The 20210-nt window shown below is 43.4% G+C and overlaps 1 protein-coding gene across 4 annotated transcripts in view; it reads left to right on the forward strand.

Moving 5' to 3' along the window:
• The window catches only part of SLC24A2 (solute carrier family 24 member 2), a 245654-nt gene that overhangs the window by 213624 nt on the left and 11820 nt on the right, over nucleotides 1–20210 (forward strand). For all 4 annotated transcript variants that reach the window (XM_047831485.1, XM_047831486.1, XM_047831484.1 and 1 more), the window contains 2 exons: nucleotides 9389–9526; nucleotides 19228–19317. In XM_047831485.1, coding sequence (XP_047687441.1) covers nucleotides 9389–9526; nucleotides 19228–19317 — 228 coding nt within the window. The remainder of the gene's footprint in view (nucleotides 1–9388; nucleotides 9527–19227; nucleotides 19318–20210) is intronic.

The following is a 20210-nucleotide window of genomic DNA, read 5'->3' on the forward strand; positions in this document are numbered from 1 at the left end:
GAATCGGAAACAGGCTCCAGGCTCTGAGCCATCAGCCCAGAGCCCGATGCGGGGCTCGAACTCACGGACCGCGAGATCGTGACCTGGCTGAAGTCGGACGCTTAACCGACTGCGCCACCCAGGCGCCCCTAAATATATCATTTTTTAATAGATTGCCTTTGTAAAGCACTGGTATGATTTGAGCTTACAAAATGGAGCACACTCTATAGAACGTTTCTTGGGAGGCACCTTCTACTTGCCCAATAGTTGTTGATTTCAAAGACTTTCACTGTATTAAAATGTGACTGCATTTTTGGCAATTTTACCTTTGAGAGTTCCAACTCTGCTATTGTTTTTAGCTCTTCACAAAACACAGAATCAAGGTGTCACAATATTATGAGTCTTGCCATCTGCTTGGAAGCTTTGTTTCTGATAGAAAGTCTACTTACAGCCTACCTACTAAAATAAAATCACATTTTCTCTGTAGAGCTGTGGAATTTTCCCTTTCATCCTGTTTATAAAGGCCTTCTATTCATTCATCTTACCTAACAGGAAAATAGATTCGATTGTTGACATCACTACAGTCAATGAACACTCAATAAATGTTGGATGAATGCATAGCCGGAGGAACAAAATTATTTGACTTTCACGTCAAATAATCGATTTATAGAATTTTATTGCTGGAAGTATCATAACTCCCTTCGTCAAACTTCTTTCTCCTGGATGCCTTTGAAGAAATTATTTTCCTAAGCATTTATTAAAAGTAATAATAATAACCAACATTTATTGAGTGTTTACTGTATGCCAACCACTGTTTTAGGTAACTTTCATAATGATCTCAGGTAATTTTAGAACAGCGATAATGTAGTAAAAGCATGTTCTGGAGCAGAAGTGGGTCTTCTTTACCTATTAATCCCTTCTCCAGCAATTTCCTTCATTAGGTAAAGGCCCTTTCAAAATTCTTCTCTCCCTAGGAGCCTCCCCCACACGCACTGGACAGGCACACGCACCTTGTCACCAGTTCCCAAGGAAACCTAATTGGAAAAGTAAAACATGCCATCTTTGTCAAAGAGAGTATTTTTAATGCTTCAACAATGAAAGAGGATGGAAGTAGGAGGCAAAGCAGACAGTTCCGTTTAAAGCCAGTGCCCTTTTGTTGTGCATGCTCTGCCCCTGAGATTCTTCTACTGGCCTTTGAGCACTGGAAGCTGGCGTCTGGAAATAACCCACCTCCTACTTCAGTTCTTGCTAAAGTTAGCCTCAGGAAAGTTTATTGTTGTAAAGGGCTTCATCCGTCTTCTACAGTGTCCCCTAGATATTCATTTTAGAAGTATCTAGCGCAAGATTAGCCACAGTTATGGGAATCGGGGGTGACATCGAGCGATGAAATGCACATAAAATCTCAAGCCCTCATTTTGGCCATCCGTGAGCTTGCTTGTCACTTCCTCCCATGTGAAGCCTGGGTGAAATTTCAGTACTTTCTCCTTGGGCAGAGATGCTGAAGCATAAGTCTTTCTTCTGCACCTGCATTTGAAGTCCTGGCATCCATTGATGTCAGCCTCACATTTCTTATTTATTTATTTATTTATTTATTTATTTATTTATTTATTTAAATTGTAATGTTTGTTTATTTTTGAGAGAGAGAGACACAGACTGAGAGTGGGGGAGGAGCAAGAGAGAGAGGGAGACACAGAATCCAAAGCAGGCTCCAGGCTCTGAGCTGTCACCGCAGAGCCCAATGCAAGGCCCAAACTCACAAACTGCGAGATCATGACCTGAGCTGAACTCGGACGCTTAACCAACTGAGCCATCCAGGCGCCCCCATGTTTAAATTTGTACCTGGTACCTTGGAGGTCTCACCCACAGAGATAGAGGAGGGAGGAAGGCATCACAGTGGCCCCTCCTATCCACAGACTTCCAAATCTGCTCTTTATTTCCCCTTCAAGTTGCCCTGGATGCTGTCACAAGAATGCCAGAGAATGGAAAGCTTAGAAACAACAGAAATGTGTTTCTGACAGTTCTGGAGGCTGAGAAGTCCAAGGTCAAGTGACAGATGATGGAATCCACTTCCTGGTTCATAAACGGCCATTTTATTTACTGTGTCCTCACATGGTGGAAGGGGCAAGCTAGCTCTCCAGGCGTTCTTTCTAAGAACATTAATCCTCATTACCTCCCTAAGGCCCCACACTCTAATACCATCACAAAGAAGGGTAGGACTTCAACATGAATTTCAGAGGTACACAAACATTCAGTCCACAGCAGCCTCGGAGAACAGGAAGAGAATGCAACTGAGAACAGGTGTTTCTGATCACCTTTTCCAAGAAACGCAGCCCATCCAAACCACCAGAAATTAGTTCTAGGCTCAAGAAAATTAAGCAAAACTATGTCAATTAAATGCTTATGTTTTCTATAGCTAGCATTTTTGGCTTAATAGGTCAAATTTATTACAAATAAAGCTGGTGTCATTGGGCATAAAGCACATTCATTTTTTATTTAGTAAACCTATTTTTTAGGAGTGAGGAAGGGAAGCAGTGTGAAATGGGGAAAGAAATTCTGGCTAGGAATGAAGTGGAAGGTCACTTGGGCCTGACTTCATCTTAGGGCCTTCATCCTTTAAATGCGGCGGGGGGGCCGGGGCGGGGGGGGCGGTCTCCATGTACCAAGGCCCTTCAGCTCTGAACCTTGGGGGCTCCTTCTCTTGGGACCTAGAGCTCCTATTCTACATGATTGCAGAGGTCTGTGGTTGTGGCTTGTCTTTCATGATCTATCAGTGTCCATATAATGAACCGAATGACAAAACTTCTTGGTCAAGAAAGTGATCCCATAGCAAAGCATTGCAGGAGACAAAGAAGTTCTGCCTCAGAACGACATGGATTTTAAGGGCTGCTGGGTCCTAAAATGCAGTGAGGTGTACCGGGACTGGGTACCCATGTACTTATGGGTCCCATGTAGTATATGTTCTTTGGCTATCCCAGCATTTCCATTCATTTGCCTAAGGTCACATGGCTAGTTAGTCACAGAGATGAGATTAATGACCAAAGGCAAAAGGATTAATGTGCATTAATCCCCAGGTCTCTACCAAGCACTGCGCATCCATCCTGCAGTTGCCTTAGAGTTCCTATCCACAGTCTATAGATGAATGCCTCCCACGTAGTCTAGACATTAACCTATGTTAGTACCTTTTTTAAAGCTTTGTTGAGTGTGATATTTTTAATATTCTTAATGCATCCACCCAACCTCACTTCTTAGGCTTAGCAAGTGTTTTTTTGGATCTCTATTCCCACTCTCAGCCCCTCTGGGTCCTATAAAAAGTTCCTAGCATGCATCACATTCTTTTGGTGAGCTTTGCCCCATTTGGTCATTCATGTGGGCATCCTTATGGCTGACCAACATGGAGATATAAACTCTTTTTTCTACAGTTATAAATTATAGAAACAGCAACAACAACAACTATTATTAAGGACCAGTCTTTTTAAGTAGAAATACAGATCACTTAAAATCTTTACTTTCACCCAACTTGACCATGGCCCAATGCTTTAGAGTAAATGAGTTATATTCCTCATGGCTACTTGAGTACCGGCCTTTTATTCTATCCAGCATCATGCCACACTGAAGGGGCTCCCCAGTGAAAAGAAATGGCACTCCCAAGTGCTGAAGTGCATTGTCCTTCTGTAGGGGAGAGGGAGAACTTCACTTCCAACCTGAATCAAACCCCAAATGAGCTGAAATCTAGGCAGATTTGGGCGATCCTCTGAGATTGTTCCTTGTGAACTGGAAATAAGATGTTATTAGCAATCAATAAAACTGAACTTGAAGATGGCCTATATTCAGATGCCTCCTGGGTTTTCATTTTAATTCTCTGATAGAAGAGATTGCATTAAAACGGACTCACCTTCACACTGAAATCTTGCACAGTGCCCTTCACAGGCAAGAATAAGAAATTGGGTTGCTCCCAGGAAATATTTTTCTGGCTGTGGAAGCAACCTCTGGGCTGGTGAATCCAGCTCAGACCTCTCCACTGGAGACCTGATGCCTTTTCTGGGGCAAACCATCCCTACCAGGCACAAGTAGAAATAGTATAAGATATACATGCAAAGAAGCTAACTAGGTTCTCATGATAGTGGGCCACAAATGGAGAGGCTTTTGCTATTCTCCCACCCATTCGAAAAATAAAAATAAAAATAAGTTGATTGCTCCAGAGACCTCCCAGTAGATACTAACTGACCTCTGGAAGTACTCTCTTCTACCTGTAAATATTCTGATGGCCAGACCCCCCCAGGATCCAACCTTTAGTATTGATAAATAAATCACACAAGGTGATTGTCCACTTGTCACTTAGGATAACACTCTCTCCCTCCCTCACGCGCGCGCACACACACACACACACACACACACACACACACACACAAAGTTATCCGAATAATTCCATCCAACCACCGAGGACTTGTAGTTTTGAGTCTGCCCTACCTTGTTTTGCAAAGATTCAAGGCTGCTTGCAAAAAATACTTCTGAGGAAAAAGGATAAAATGATGAATTTTGAGACAGTTCAGCATAGGCTGTAAAGGAAAAAGGAAAGAATAGGATTGGAGCAAGAGAGACAGACCCCAGAGGTGTGTTTGGTAGGTGGAGGTTACAAATTTGGCTCTGAATTCCTCAGTGAAAAGCAAGGGGGAAAAAATAGTAATTTGCCTGATTCACAGTATTTCTAAGATTCTTCAAAGATTCTCAAAAGAAGCATGACTTTTTCTAGTGCTGAGATGGGGAAGATATTTTTCTTCCTTGATTCCTCATAAAGAGGACATTGGATTAGTCAGGGTAAGGTTCCACTATGAGCAACCACAAACCCAAAACAACAGTGGCTTGAGTAAGATAGAATTTTCTGTCTGTCTCAAGTCAATATAGGCAGCCCAGGGCTAGAACAGCTAGCTCTCAAGGGACATCAGGAACTCAGATCCTTTTATATTTTTTCTCCATTTCATCATCCAAGATGACTCTTAAAGCTCTGCCCAAAATGTTCCATTCCAGCCAGTGGGAAGGAGAAAGGAGTGATGAAGGACGCATCTGCAGCCTTTAAAGATACATCCCAAGGTTGCAGAGAATTCTTTCCATCACCTCTCATTGGCCAGAACCTAATCACATGGCCACACCTCATTGCAACAGAGGCTATATAGAGAGTCTTTGTTCTAGGTCTACGTGAAAGCGGGCTTTCTATCACTAATGCAGATGGGCAGTATTTTAGCTTGCTAGGGCTGCTCTAACAAACCATGGACTGGATGGCTTAAACAACAGAAATTTATTCCTCACAATTTGGATGCTGGAGGGCCAAGATCAAGGTGTTGGCAGGGTTGTTTTCCTCTGAGGCCTCTCTCCTTGACTTGCAGATGGCTGTCTTCACTGTGTTCTCACACGGTCTCTTCCTCTGTGCACACAAACCTTTGATGTATCTCTGTGTATCCTATTCTCCTCTTATAAGGACCCATCCTAATGGCTTCATTTTAACTTAAGGGCCCTTTCTCCAAACAGCCATATTCTGAGGTATTGAGGTATTGAGGGTTAAACTTACCTAAGTTTAAACATGAATTTGGGGGAGGGCACAGTTCAGTCTGTTAACAGGCTCTTGCCACCTATTCTGCCGGCATCCTTGTAGCAGGATAAAGGCTAACTTCTCTGGAGCCATTTGTTCTGTCTCCTCAAAAATCCAAGCGTCCTTAAAACTGAGTTAGCAGGGCGCATGGGTCGCTCAGTCGGTCAAGCGTCTGACTTCAGCTCAGGTCATGATCTCGCGGTTCATGAGTTCAAGCCCGGGTCAGCTGGTTCATAAGTTCAAGCCCCACGTCGGGCTCTGTGCTGACAGCTCAGAGCCTGGAGCCTGCTTCGGATTCTGTGTCTCCCTCTCTGCCCCTACCCCACTCATGCTCTGTCTTTCTCTCTCAAAAATAAACATTTAAAAAAATTTTTTTTAAACAAAACAAAAATAAACCCAGAGAGTTAGAGCCTACTGCACTAGCTCACACCCAAAGGCACTCGGTGAATACCTGCAAAGGATGGCCGTCACGGCCCAAGAAATCACAGCGGGAGCAGAGACTGGACACCAGGATTCCTGGCTCCACAACCTAGTCTTCCCCCCAGGCTGCACTGGTCCCTTCGTGGTCTGATCACCAGCCCATATTACGTGGGAGCTTAAAGTCGGGTGTTTTAGTCTCAGATTCTCCGTATCAGAAATTATAAAGCCCCAAAGCAATGATCGCTGGCCCTGCTTTCACACAATTCTAGGGCTTCTGCAAAGACCCCAGCACGTATCAAACTAGTTTCAGCCCTTATATCAAAAGTCATTTGAATTTTTTCTGGATCACTTTTCATTGTTCTGCTTTCTGTGGACACTCCACAGAAGCTTTATGAGGTTAGGGTGGGTTGCTGCAAGGTCAAAGCCAAGATGCCATAGCTCTAGGAGGAATTGAAAACTTAGTGCACTGACTTCAGTGGCTTCTCCCCAGGACTGAGACTAATGAACATGCCAGCAGCCCCAGCTTGGGCAAAGGCAAAACTGGCCCCAGACTTGGAATGGTATTTTTTTTCCACTTTTCTAACCAGCTTGCAAGCTGTCACCCATTGAACCAGAGTGAGATTGCACTTGGCAGGAAGACAGTGAGAATTTTCCCCGAAAATACACTGACAGCCTCGCTCCCGGGACACCTCTCAAATCCACCCCAAGGTCCTGGGTTCCTATACTCTGTAGCAGGACCCATTCCCCCAAGAGGCTATCGATTCTGCATGAAGAGCACTGTTTGTTTGGCCTGAGACCCAAGCTCTTCTCCTTGCTCATTTCTGCCCTAGCAACGCCACCTCAAATGCAGCTTTTGGAAGCTGTACAATACAGCTAATTGTTTGCATTGGACAGTAGTGTGTTTAGAGCTTATGCATCTAAACAGACAATTATTTTCTGCTATTTGCTAGTGGCACTGCCTGCCTGGTGACTTTGGCAGATGGAGAAAGGAGCTAATCCGTAGGTTATAAGCAGAAGGGTTATTGATGAAATGTCACCATCTGTTGGTGTCATTAAAATGATATGAGTCATAAAGAGTTGCTTTTGTTTTTTTCTCAGAAAAAGGTTAGCTTAGAGTTTAGAGAGAAGCTGCTAGATTGCAGATGGCAGTGTGAGATGGGACTGGGGGGTGGGGAGTGTCAGTCCTGGAAGGGGGAGGAGCCTTGATGAACATATCACATCAGCTCGATGGGTCTTCTGGGAAGTGCTGGAATCCTCTGCCGGAATAAAACCACCCATCTGGTATGAGATGAGATACTTACTAGGAATGATGCAATGCTTCAACTGTCCCATGATCCCTCCCCATTTCTGAGACATCTACTGGGTGGGGAGGGGAAAGTCATTCATTTGGGTTCAACAAGAAAAATCATATCTGGGACAGAACAGTTAAAATGCACTTGTCTCCTAAATCCTCACTGGCCTCATCACAGAGATTATTCATGTATCCAGCTGACATCTTGGGAGGCTGGGGATCTCAATGGGGAATGATATTCTCTACATCTGCTGTATCTCCTGGGAGGACACAGAGTTGTCTCAGAAGAGGAATTAGAGACCGTATGCCCAAGATTCCATCAGGATGAAGAAAAGAAAGCAGTGGATGGACCCACATGAATTGCAAAGCAAAGGAATCAGCTTTTGGTCTTGTTGACTTTATCGACTCCCTTCTTGTCAATTTCATTGACTTCTTCTCCAACATTTTTATTATTTATTTTCTTCTGCTTACTTTGGGTTTAACTTGCTCTCCTTTTTCTAGTTCCCTAACGTAGAAGCATAGATTGTTGTTTTTATCCTTCTTCTTTTCCAACGTCTTACATATAGCAAAGGGATGGAGAGCGTGGGAAGTATATTTAATGAGGATCCAGATGACCAAAACAAACTGTGCCAACTTCCCAATTCTTCCTTCTTACCTAATCCTCTTAATTCCCTCATATTTGCTGTTTATAAATTCTTTTACCCACTGCCAAGGACATATGCCCAAAGAGAAAGAGCCTGTTATTACCAACTTTTTTTCAGTATGGCTTAAGATTCCTTTTATATATTTTTTTTATGTAAAAAAACATATATATATATATTTTTATGTAAAAAAATATATATATATTTTTTTTTTAATTTTAACTCTTGGAGAGAGAGGTGGGTGATTGTATACACCACTACAAATCCTTTTGGCAGTACTAGGGTTTAAATTAGAAATAAACATAACATCGCAATGTGTCGGGCCACATGCCCAGCCCTGCGTCTGGGTGAGTCCTTTTCCCCGATGCAACTGGCCCGAGCCTGCCAGCTCCTAGGGAGAGGGGTGCTGAGGGGTCAGTGCTGCTGCTGGAAATAGTGCACACTGCTGGAAGCAAGAGCCACGGGGGGCAGGAGCTTCACGAAGCCTGTGCGGGTTATTTATATGGTCTCAAAAGGAAGCATCCGTGGAAAAGTTCCTGTTGATATTTTTAGATCTGATGCTTGATCGTCCTGCTGCACTTTTATTTTTAAACAAGCAGGGAAGGGAGTGATTAATACTGTCTGCAGTGCTGTTTTGAAGGCTCGGAGGGCCCATCTGACAGGCTGATGGTCAGCCTGCCAGGCCCGGAGCCACCTTCTGTCTCTTCTAGCTCTGGGACGTCAGAAGCTGCTGACTTCAGCAGGTGGCATATAAAACCTTGGCCACTTGCTGCCAAGTCAGAAACTCTGAAGTTGAGCCCTGACTCTGAGGTCCTGTGCAGCTGACACTCAACGGGTTCAGTGTCTTACTCTACTCCCATAGTCTGTTTCTCTGAGAATGGGACATATGTTTGTATAATAAGCCTTTGGCTGGAAGTAAAATGGTTTAGAATTTAACAAGATAATTGTGCAGATTAAAAATCCACCACCACACAGTAATCCATGAGCTTGACTATTCCAGGGCCTGAGAAGGGAGTTGAGTGTTGTTACTGAATTGTTTCTACGGTTACTTTCATTTGCCTGCTCAAAATCACCGCTCTAAAAATACATAAATTTATTTGTTAGTAAAAAAGACATATGTGTGTAATTTTTGTTTAATTTTTAATTAAAAAAAATCCTTCCCAAGGATTCCCATAATGAAACCTATAGCTTTGTCTTCAGGGAGAAGGGAAAGAGGAGAAGGTGGGCATTGGGGGTCTTTTGCTCTACAGATACAGTTTCTCGTACAAAGTTCATGGATCGTAGATGTCACCCACTGCAGTTGAATGATCAGTTCACTTAAGTGAGAAGCTGAGGAGCGTTCAGGGAGAGAAAAGGAAGTTCCTAAATTCCCATGGCTGTGCAATGTATTGTTTGTCCCTGGGCTCTTGTGGCCTGTGGACGTTGTGGTCTTTTGTATTTGTTTCTTCTTTCATCTCCGTTTTTCTCCAACAGACCACAGAGACGGGTGAAGAGGAGGACCAGCCTCTCAGCCTGGCCTGGCCTACCAACCCCCGCAAGCAAGTCACATTCCTAATTGTTTTACCCATAGTGTTTCCTCTCTGGATCACCTTGCCTGACGTCCGCAAACCTGTGAGTAAAGCACCGTTTGTTTCACCGACTCCTTGTGAAAAGCACGGTACATAGCAGTGTGATAGTCTGCTTTTATTTGCCTTATAAGGGAAAGGAGGGGTGACATATATACACGTGTATGCTTATATATGTCTAAAATTTCTCCAGACAGAGGCACAATAAGAGTGATTGCTCAAGTTATCGAATTTATGTAACAAACCACCCTAAAACTTAGTGGTTTATTCTGCTTGTGGATCCTGCAGACCAGGAGTTCAAATAGGGTGCACTGGAGATGGCATGTCTCTGCTCCACGTTTGGGGCTTCAGATGGGAAGACTTGAATGGCTGTGGGATGGACTCATCTGGAAGTTTCTTCGCTGATGTTTCTGGTCCCTAGGCAGAGAGGATTGAAGGGCTGGGCTCAGCTGCGGTGGTCTATGGGAGAACCTAAATGTGGCTTCTCCACGTGACTTGGGCTTCTTCACACCATGGTGACCTCAGGATAGTCAGATGTGTTAGATGAGAGATCAGGGCTCCAAGAAGGATTGTCCCAACAGCAGAAAGCAGAAGCTGTGTGGTCTCTGATGACCTAGTCTCAGAAGTCACAGAGAGTCATTCCTACTATATTCTACGGGTCAAAGCAGTCATTGATTGTGTTGGTTAAAGGGGAGGAGACAAAATATTTACTTAGAATATATCATTGTCATATAGCGTATGACACCCTTGGTGGGAGGAGTGTCAGAGAATCTGCAGCCGTGTTTTAAAACCACCGTAGTGATTGTCTCTGAGAGGAGGAAATTAAGGTTCGAGGCAGGAGGGGAACTCACCTTTTGTTGAGTGTGTGCATGGATTATGCATTCAATTCAAAAATAATTTAAACAAATACATTCATGTTGCATAAATTCCTACGTGTCTGATCTTCTCCATCCTGTATTGTTATCATTACTGCAATATTATTTTCTACCGTTATTATGTGCCAGGTGTATTGAACACAATACCATCTTATGATCAGCAAAATTCAATCTAAATGTAGATCAAATCAGAAAGAGAGTTCTCCCACTATTAAATTGGATTCTTGGGCCAGGGCCCCAAAGGGTAAAGGAACTAAATGATAAGAAGTAGCTGTGCTTTTTTTTTTCCTAGAGAGAGAGCGAGCAGAGGAGAGGGGCTGGGGGAAAGAGAGAGAGAGAGAGAGAGAGAGAGAATCTTAAGCAGGCTCCATGCCCAGTGTGAGCCTGACGCTGGCCTCAATCCCCCAACCCTGGGATCATGACCTGAGCTGAAATCAAGAGTCAGATGCTCAGCTGACTGAGCCACCCGGGCACCTCAAGAAGTAGCTATACTTTTTATTATGGCCGTACACACGTCATTCAACAAAGGTATGTGCCTACTATGTATCAGACACTGCCCTAGGTATTTCAATAAGCTATATTGTGGAATCTCAGGAAACAGCTAGTGTAGGAAGGTGTGTATACACACACACACACACACACACACACACACACACCTATTTGTTAATTTTATTTATATTTATTGTATATAATATTACATATTACTGGCATAAGTAGAAAGAATCTTGGGCACTAAGAAGTTAACTAACTCATGCCTAAACACTTCCTAGCAGATGGAGCTGAGATTCAGACCCAGGTCTGTGTGACCACACAGCCTGGGGTCCCCCTCATATTTCATGATACCAGAAAGTGGAAATCTGAGAACATCATTTCTGAAAGCACTTAGAATAGGATGGTGTGGTAACGTACAGCACAGTGGAGCGTAAGTCTTAAGAGCCCCACGGTGATCCCACTTTCCGCACTTGAAAAAGACAGAACAAAAATCCTGTCCCGTTGGCCTGGCCTATAAATAATCCAGCCCAGGAGAGAGCCAGTGTCTTATCAAGGACAGGCCAGGAAAGGACCCCCTCATGGAAGGACTCCCAACATTAGAGGCTTTCCCAGTAAAGGATGCATGTAATAGGTGTGGCTTACTGAAAGCAATATTTAGGTTTCTTTATTTGCAACACGAGTGTAGAACATCTGCTCTGTGCAGAGGCTCAGATCCTGGAAACCTACGGCCAAATAGCTTGAATGTGTGGAGTTTCTTCTTGGCTCCCATCACATTGACATTTCCAAGATGTGTGTGCTCACATGTGCTCTCTTGCACTCTCTCTGTCTCTCTCTCTCTCTCTCTCTTTCCATTGCTCTGTTGTTTGGGCCAGTGCTCTTGCACGGCCCCGGGGAGGAAAATCAGAGAGACAGACACAGTTTCCTACATGCTCTCCTTTGTACGTCTAGTATGGTGTGACCCCAAGCAGAGGGGGCTGGCTGGCTGCTAAGGGAGCGTCAGCACACGAGCACTGGAGCAGTCAGGGAAGCGTGCAGGCATGGGAGGAAGGTGCCAGCCATCAAGGCCTGGGCTCTCGGGTTGGGTGGGACTCCTAGAGCAAGGGCTGGCAAAATGGCCATCCTCTCTGTGATCGGAGCTCAAAGGACAAGGAAGCGGTTAGAGAAGATCAGAGCTCTGAACCAGCGACTCCTGGAAAACACACAGGACCCCACCATGGCAGTAGTTACCTGGATGACAACTTCTTTGGCTGATGGTATAATCCTGTTGGGTGCAAAGCAGGAAGATGCAGCTGTACGTGATGCTTTCCTTTGTACGACCATGGACCGGTCGTTCACTGCGCACACGCCTTGAGAGCCAGCCTCTGGGGCCCAATAGCCAATGGGGCTTTTGCTCCTTGCAACCTCAAGCGCCATCCCCGGGAAGGACCGGACTTTTTCCTCATTTTCTACGTATGCTCTGTGCTTTCCCAAGCAAAAATGTGACTCTGAGGTGAAGCATTTGGGTGTTTTTAAATTTCCTCAGCAAATATTTATTGAGTTACTATTGTATGCCAAGCATCAAGCTTGTGCCCTAAGAGATAAAAAGACACAGAATTCACAATTCCTATGTTTAAGGACTTCTAAACTAAGTAGCAGAAACAAGGCATATAACTACAGAGGACAAATGCACAGCTCTATCAGCGACAGGAACTAGATTCAAACTGGAGTCTCCTGACTTAATATTGTTCTCATTCTACCATACTGACTACAGTGGGGTTTTTTCCCCCACATACCTCATGAGATACACAAGCTTGGGGAAGTCACGTCTCAACTTTGGACCTCACTTCTCCTCTGTGAAATAAAAGGGTGGAAGATCTCTAGGTTCTCTGCCAACCATGACATTCTGTGATTTAGGAAAGCGTAAAGATATAACCATCAATACAGTATTAGAAATTTTGTTTAATGTTTATTTTTGAGAGAGAGACAGAGTGCAAGCAGGGAACGAGCAGAGAGAGAGACACACAGAACCTGAAGCAGATTCCAGGCTCTGAGCTGTCAGTACAGAACCAGATCTGGGGCTCGAACTTGTGAACCGTGAGATCATGACCTGAGCCAAAGTCGGATGCTTAACTTATTGAGCCCCCCTAGGCACCGCCAGTATTGCAAATTTAAGGGGACCATACATCCCAGTTTGCCCAGAATTGTTCCTTTAATCCCCAAGCCTGCTGGTTTAGAAGATGAATTATATGGTCATCCTTTGCATATATGAAATGCCAAATCAAAGAAACCATGCCAGTTGATACAAAAGCCAGGAAGTAGCTTCTTGATCATGCTTAGCACAGAAGAGTTTCATTAAGTTTGATCTTGATCTTGTATCAGTTAGCAACTGCTGTGTAACACACCACCCCAAAACTTAATGGCTTAAAAAAATAAGCAGTTTTTTAGTCCAGAATTCTGAGAACTGACCATTTGATCTGAGCTCAACTGGACAGTCCTACTCACTTATATGACTCAGGGCTTGTTGGTATAGGAGTATCTCAGCTACAAAAGCTCATCTCTGCACTACATGGTATCTTACCTTTAAGTAAGCTAACCAGAGCTGATTCACATGATGGCCAAGTTCCAAGGGCAGCAAGAATGAAAGCTGCAAAGTTCTCTTGAGATCTAGTTTGGAATCTGCATGCTGTCATTTCTATCACATTTTTTGGTCAGAGAAAATCAAGGCCAGCCCAGATTCAGAGGATGGGAAGATAGACCTCACCTCTTTTTTTTTCTTTTTTTTAGTTTATTTATTTTGAGAGAGGGAGAGTGGGGGAGGGGCAGAAAAGAGAGGGAGACAGAGAGGGAAAGAATCCCAAGCAGACTCCACGCCTTCAGTGCAGAACCCGATGCGGGGCTCGAACTCACGAACCATGAGATAATGACCTGAGCCGAAATTAGGAGTTGGACGCTTAACCAACTGAGCCACCCAGGCACCCCGAGACCTCACCTCTTGAAAAGAGTTGTAAAGTGTCATGGCCACTTATGCAGTCTACCACAGTCCTCATGCACTGCCACAAGGGCCTCTTGACAAGATATCGAGGGAGAGGAAAAAGAGAGGAGAAAATGGTTAGTTAATAAACATTTGCTAGGGGCGCCTGGGTGGCGCAGTCGGTTAAGTGTCCGACTTCAGCCAGGTCACGATCTCGCGGTCCGGGAGTTCGAGCCCCGCGTCAGGCTCTGGGCTGATGGCTCAGAGACTGGAGCCTGTTTCCGATTCTGTGTCTCCCTCTCTCTCTGCCCCTCCCCCGTTCATGCTCTGTCTCTCTCTGTCCCAAAAATAAATAAACGTTGAAAAAAAATTTTTTTTTTAAATAAATAAACATTTGCTACTCCAGAGGGCCCTGTCGGCTCTGTCTCCTCAGTAGTTTTTTTTGTTGTTGTTTTTTTAATTTTTTTTTAACGTTTATTTATTTTTGAGACAGAGAGAGACAGAGCATGAATGGGGAGGGTCAGAGAGAGGGAGACACAGAATCCAAAACAGGCTCCAGGCTCTGAGCCATCAGCACAGAGCCTGACACGGGGCTTGAACTCACAAACCGCGAGATCATGACCTGAGCCGAAATCGGCCGCTTAACTGACTGAGCCACCCAGGCGCCCCTCCTCAGTAGTTTTTGAATTACCCGTAGAGATGAACATTCCAAACCTTGACAGTAATTACAAGGAAAACATGATTTTTTAGTATACATCCAGTTTCAGGGTAAACGGTCCTCCCACTTGTTTACTTGTTTTTATTTCCACCTCATTTATATGCAAATTATATGATAGTGTTTGTTGGATTATACACACTCCCAGCTCAGATTAATTCACTGTTACAGTCTTCTTAAAATAATGGCTTTGTTTTAAAAGTAAAAGAACTAAAATATAAATCCTGATGAGGAACAGGTCTTTGATAAAAATTGAAAATAACAAAGGAAATAAAGACCCCAAAAGTTATATTCTCTCATGACCTAGGACGGGCATTCTTACAAAACAGGAATGGATCTAAATAAGGTATCAAAACATGACTCATTAGAACTGGGAAGGTACCAAGAAGTCAGCTATATCTTTGCAATTTAGGTCATTCATTGATTCATTCACCAAGTATTTATTGTGTCTGCTGTGCACCATGCACAGTTCTAGCAAGAATGAAGTGTTTGAGACCCAGAGAGGTTTAGCAACTTGTCCAAGCACATCCAGCAAGTAAGAAGCAAAGTCAAGACTCCCGGCCAGGTCTCAGCTGTGACTTTCACCTCCCTGACTTTCAGTCTCCCCATCTCTTAAAAACCAAAATGAGGATAAGATTATCCTATAACAAGTGCCATGATTATCTGAGCACTTATTATGTGCCAGGCACTTTTGTAGACACTTTATGGACACGAAGACCTGAGGACAACTAGATATTTTTTATTCCTCCCATTTTACAGATGAAAACCCCTGAGGCTTTGAAGATGAAATAATTTGTCTCAGGTCACATCACTGGTAATAGGTGAGCGAGAATTTGAATACTGGTCGTATTAATTAGAGAACACACTTTTAATCTTTAATGGGATTATCTGGGGGACTTTTGTTAGATATGTATGTCCCAAAATCTTGCACAGAATAGATGCTAAGTGAGTATTTGTTGAATTTAAATCAGTAAGGATATGGCCAATTTGTGCAATCAGCTAATGTCCAGAAACGTTTTTCAAGCCAAGAAAGTATCACACTGATGTACTAAAAGCTTCTAATGAGAACATTAGCTGTCAATTAGACACATAAACCATTACATTGGGAACAAAATGGCCGGCACATGGACACAATTTGCTTTTTGCTAATTAGTATGAGGTTCATCCCAGCAGATGTTAGGATGAACCACCATTACTAACCAAAAATTGACATGTCAGACCTTGGCTTCAAGGGCTATTTTCTTTCTTCCAGTGAGACTGGTAACTAAATAATTGCACAAGTGCTACCGGGCAGTGATGTCTGGAATGAGACCATTGAGTCCAAATAAGGGGAGTGGATCAGAAAAAATGAAAGAAGAAGGAATTACCTGGGCTATGAGATTGGAAATTATAAGGTAGCTTGACAGTTGGGAAACACTTAACCAAACTGCTGGTGCATGAAAGGGTTGAAGCTTCCAAATCAGAGACAATATGGGAGGTTGGGTGAGGCAGATGGCCATACAGCTGGAATGCTAGTCTATATCTCCCTGAAGCTCTTTATATTTTCTGACATTCAGAGCACACGCTAGTATCATGATGATCGTCATCATGTCTATAGCTGGGAATATTTTGAGCGTTATTGGCCTTATTTTTCTTCAAGAACAAGTTGGTATAACCTACATATTGGGAAGGCATGCTATAGTCAGACAGACTAGGCTTGAACTTCAGGTCTATTTCAAGATTTGCATACAGAGTAGGTACCTGGCCTTTACCTACCCCTAGTTTATGATGAAGACATGGAAACTTACAAATAAAAACTATTTTTAATTTATTTTCAGCGAGCCCCTAATAAAACACTAGGTACATATAGATGTCCATTAATTACAAATTGGCCTCTTGATCAAGGACCATAAGCATCAAATTTTAAATGAGAGAGGTTTTCTTTAGTGTGTTGGTTTGAACTTAATCCCTTTACCTCCTTAGTCTGGTTCCTTAGCTGCTACCTTTTGACTAGGAATGTTCTATGGTTCAGGGATGATATTTTTCAGATGAGAAGTATGTTCAAATAATTTGATTCTAACTTGTGACATTACATCAAATGAACAGACATGCAAAGGTATAATAAATAAAATAATAATTACATACTTAATAAATGAGATAGCATAAAAAGTGAGCAATCTGTGAAATCAGGACTCTCCCAAGATCTCCTGTACATATACCATAAAGTATGGAGATGATGGGGTGCCTGGGTGGCTCAGTCAGTTAAGTGTCCAACTTCGGCTTAGATCATGATCTCATGGTTTGTGAGATCGAGCCCCACATCGGGCTCTTCACTCTCAGTGTGGAGCCTTGCTCAGATCCTCTGTCTCCCTCTTTCTCTGCCTCTCTCTCTCTCCCTCTCTCTCTCTCTCTCTGTCTCTATCAAAAATAAATAAACATTTTTTTTAAGTATGGAGATTGTACTCCATTGCCTTATAGGATGTCCAGAATCAAGCTCACAGACTGGCTTCTGCTCCAATCACATGGGTGGCCCAACACCACAAGAAAAGCCCTTTCCTTCCCTGTGACAGAGCCTGACCCGAGGAGCTGAAACCACCATCTCAGGATACTAGTACAGTGACTTGTGACCAGAAGAAAAGAACAGGAACTCCAATCAGCTAAACTCCGTGGCTGGGAAAACTGATTTCTTAGCACTGGCAATTCCAAGGCTCGGCGAGTCTGGCCTCCAAAACCCAGCTGAATGCTCAGCTTTAAAGGAATTTGCTCTCAGAAGAGCATGTCTCAACCTCCATTTTGAAAAATTGATGACTTTTCTTTCCATAACCCATTAAAGTGCTCAGGTCCCCAGAAAGGGCCTGAGTCTTTAGCCAAAATGTTTTCCTTGTAACACAGGGAAGGGGTGAGGGGGCCACAGCCCAATTTAATCAAGCCCACTGGTCTTCCAGACACTGAAACTAGCAGATAGCCCCAAAAAGGCAGCAGTCATTAAGAGAAAGAAATGGTTGTCATGAAATTTAACAGAACAGTATGAATGATAATAAAAACATACATTGAAAATTTGCAGTTAGTAAAGAGAACATAAGCCTGTTTGGGGGCAATAGAGACTATGTCCATTATTATTATAGATCTTCAAGAGATTACTATGTACAAGTTTATCTTTTCCTTTTAATAAAGCTCTTAAAAGCCATGGCAGAAAGTGTTCTATGTGACTGCCCAAGGTCAGCCCTTTAGACAATTGAGATAGCTTTCCTCCACGTCAACTCCAGGATTCACTTCTCTGGACAAAATTGGATGGCATTATCAAAGCAAAAAAATGAGATTGTTTCTCAAAGTGGAAAGCTTTGAAATAAAACACGTTTGGCAGTAATAGGTGAGAGACTGAGCGCATTCTGCTATCTGAGCATGTTTTAAAGGGCCCCAGTTTTGCAAGAAAAAAGCCATCAACAAAACTCCACTACAATCCAGTGTAAACCTGGATCTCCCTGTAGTGGGATTAGGTTACAAAAAAAAACCTGCATTTTGAGTATCTGATTTTGGTTAATATTTTAAGGAAACTAAAAATGCTCACTCTGAGCACTGAGTAATGTACAGAATTGGTGAATCACTATATTGCATTATATTATGCACCTGAAACTAATATAATACTGTGTGTTAATTACACTCGAATTTAAAATATAAAAATAAAAAGTGCTCACACTCTAAGCCTGAGATTGCACAAAGGCCTGTGAACAAAGAAGAAAAGGACATAGTACAGTCAGGGGTGGAAAACAGGAGGGAAAATGTCCCGGGAGCATCTAGTCTGCCAGCCCTGTGGACAGCAGTGTGCTGGGCCTCTGTTACTCCAGTCTGTAAGAGTGGTTCAAATATCCTGGAGGGTGACTGTCATCAAGAATGTATAGAAACTATGATGATGGCTTCCTCTCTGTGGCTTTTCCCAGTAATTCATGGGACTGTAAGAGGAACCTGTTTTAGAATCTGTGGATCCTTCTTGTTAACAGCAATTAGTCACGTAGGTTTTCTGGCAAATGGATTGCTAGGATACATGGGGTGAAGCAATACCAACTGATGGATTCTGATGAACTTGAGCAGAAGACAGAAAAGGGAGCAGGAGAGAAAGGAAGGCTATGGGGTAGTCAAGAGATTGAGGGCAAGACTAAGAAACCAGGCCACGGAAAGGGCAGGGGCGGGGGGCATCTGAGCAGCCAGCAGCAGGAACAGACATTCTTTTTTTTTCTTCTTTTTTTTTTCTTTTTTTTCTTTTTAAAAAATTTTTTTTTCAATGTTTATTTATTTTTGGGACAGAGAGACAGAGCATGAACGGGGGAGGGGCAGAGAGAGAGGGAGACACAGAATCGGAAACAGGCTCCAGGCTCTGAGCCATCAGCCCAGAGCCTGACGCGGGGCTCGAACTCCCGGACTGCAAGATCGTGACCTGGCTGAAGTCGGACGCTCAACCGACTGCGCCACCCAGGCGCCCCAGGAACAGACATTCTTTTCGAGAGACGTCCATCTCAGGCACTAGCTTGCTGATGATTTGGCTCCAAACAACATTCCTAAGAGAGAATCTTCGTGTCCCGGCCTAAACGCTGGGAGGGAGGGCCTTTTGATTGTGAAGCTTGTGAAGATGGGAGGGAATGAGGGAGGAGTAGCTGGCATTGGTGGTCTTAGCTTTAGTCTGCCAGATCCACCTCACTGGATGGCACTGACACTCTCGCCTCTTCCTGGTTCTCTTTCAGTCATCAAGGAAGTTCTTTCCCATCACGTTCTTCGGCTCCATCACCTGGATTGCTGTATTCTCTTACTTGATGGTGTGGTGGGCACACCAGGTAAGACCTTAATCGTAACACTCATCTGCCTGGTTCTTCTCATGGTTGCCAAATGGTTAATCAGTGTGTTTGCTTTTGGAAAGTGTCAGAATCGTACTGTGTCTGACAAGGTACTGTGTCCTATTCCAGGACTAAAAGAATTTTACTCCACTCACCTTTCCCATCCCTCCTGGCCTTTTCCTGTAGCATGGAGTCAAATCAGCAGAACCCTGGACAGCCGTGTGGAAGACGGCACCCTATCTCTTCTTGCCCCCTGCAACCTGAATCCAGGCCTACCCAGGTCTGGGAGGAATGTCAGGTTTTGCCTGACTCCGTGATGCTTACTTCCTCTTGGGCAGCCACTCACCTCGTGCTCTCACCAGCCTTTCCGATTGGCTGTAGGAACAGAACTGGAGACAAAATGGTCTCTTCCTTGAACCTCTGTTCACTATAATGATGATGCATTTTGCTTTTACCACTTTTAACCCCGTACCAGTTATAGTGCCCATCACAAGAATAAACGCTCAGGAATTGTTTGTTGTCACACACATATGAAAGAATGAAATGCAAAAGTTTTACATTCTCAGAGATGACAGTGGTAAATGTTGATTGAACGTGTACCAGATGCTGGATAATTCACATCCCTTCATCCTTGTGACTTGACAGTCACCCTGTACATAGGCACAAATCCTATCAAGGAGATGCTATTATTATCCACATTTGTAGATCAAGGAGTTATGCTTAGAGCTAATAAGAAAACAGCTCGGGATCATATAGGTAGTAAATAGCAGAACTGAGATTATAACCCAGGGCTCTGACACTCCAGAACTCATGCTTTTAATCTCTGTTATAAACTACACAAATTTCAAACTTCCCACTTGTATTCTTTGTTTAATACAGTCTTAAAATTATTA

Source organism: Prionailurus viverrinus, chromosome D4 (genome assembly GCF_022837055.1).
Source record: "Prionailurus viverrinus isolate Anna chromosome D4, UM_Priviv_1.0, whole genome shotgun sequence".
NCBI lineage: Eukaryota > Metazoa > Chordata > Mammalia > Carnivora > Felidae > Prionailurus > Prionailurus viverrinus.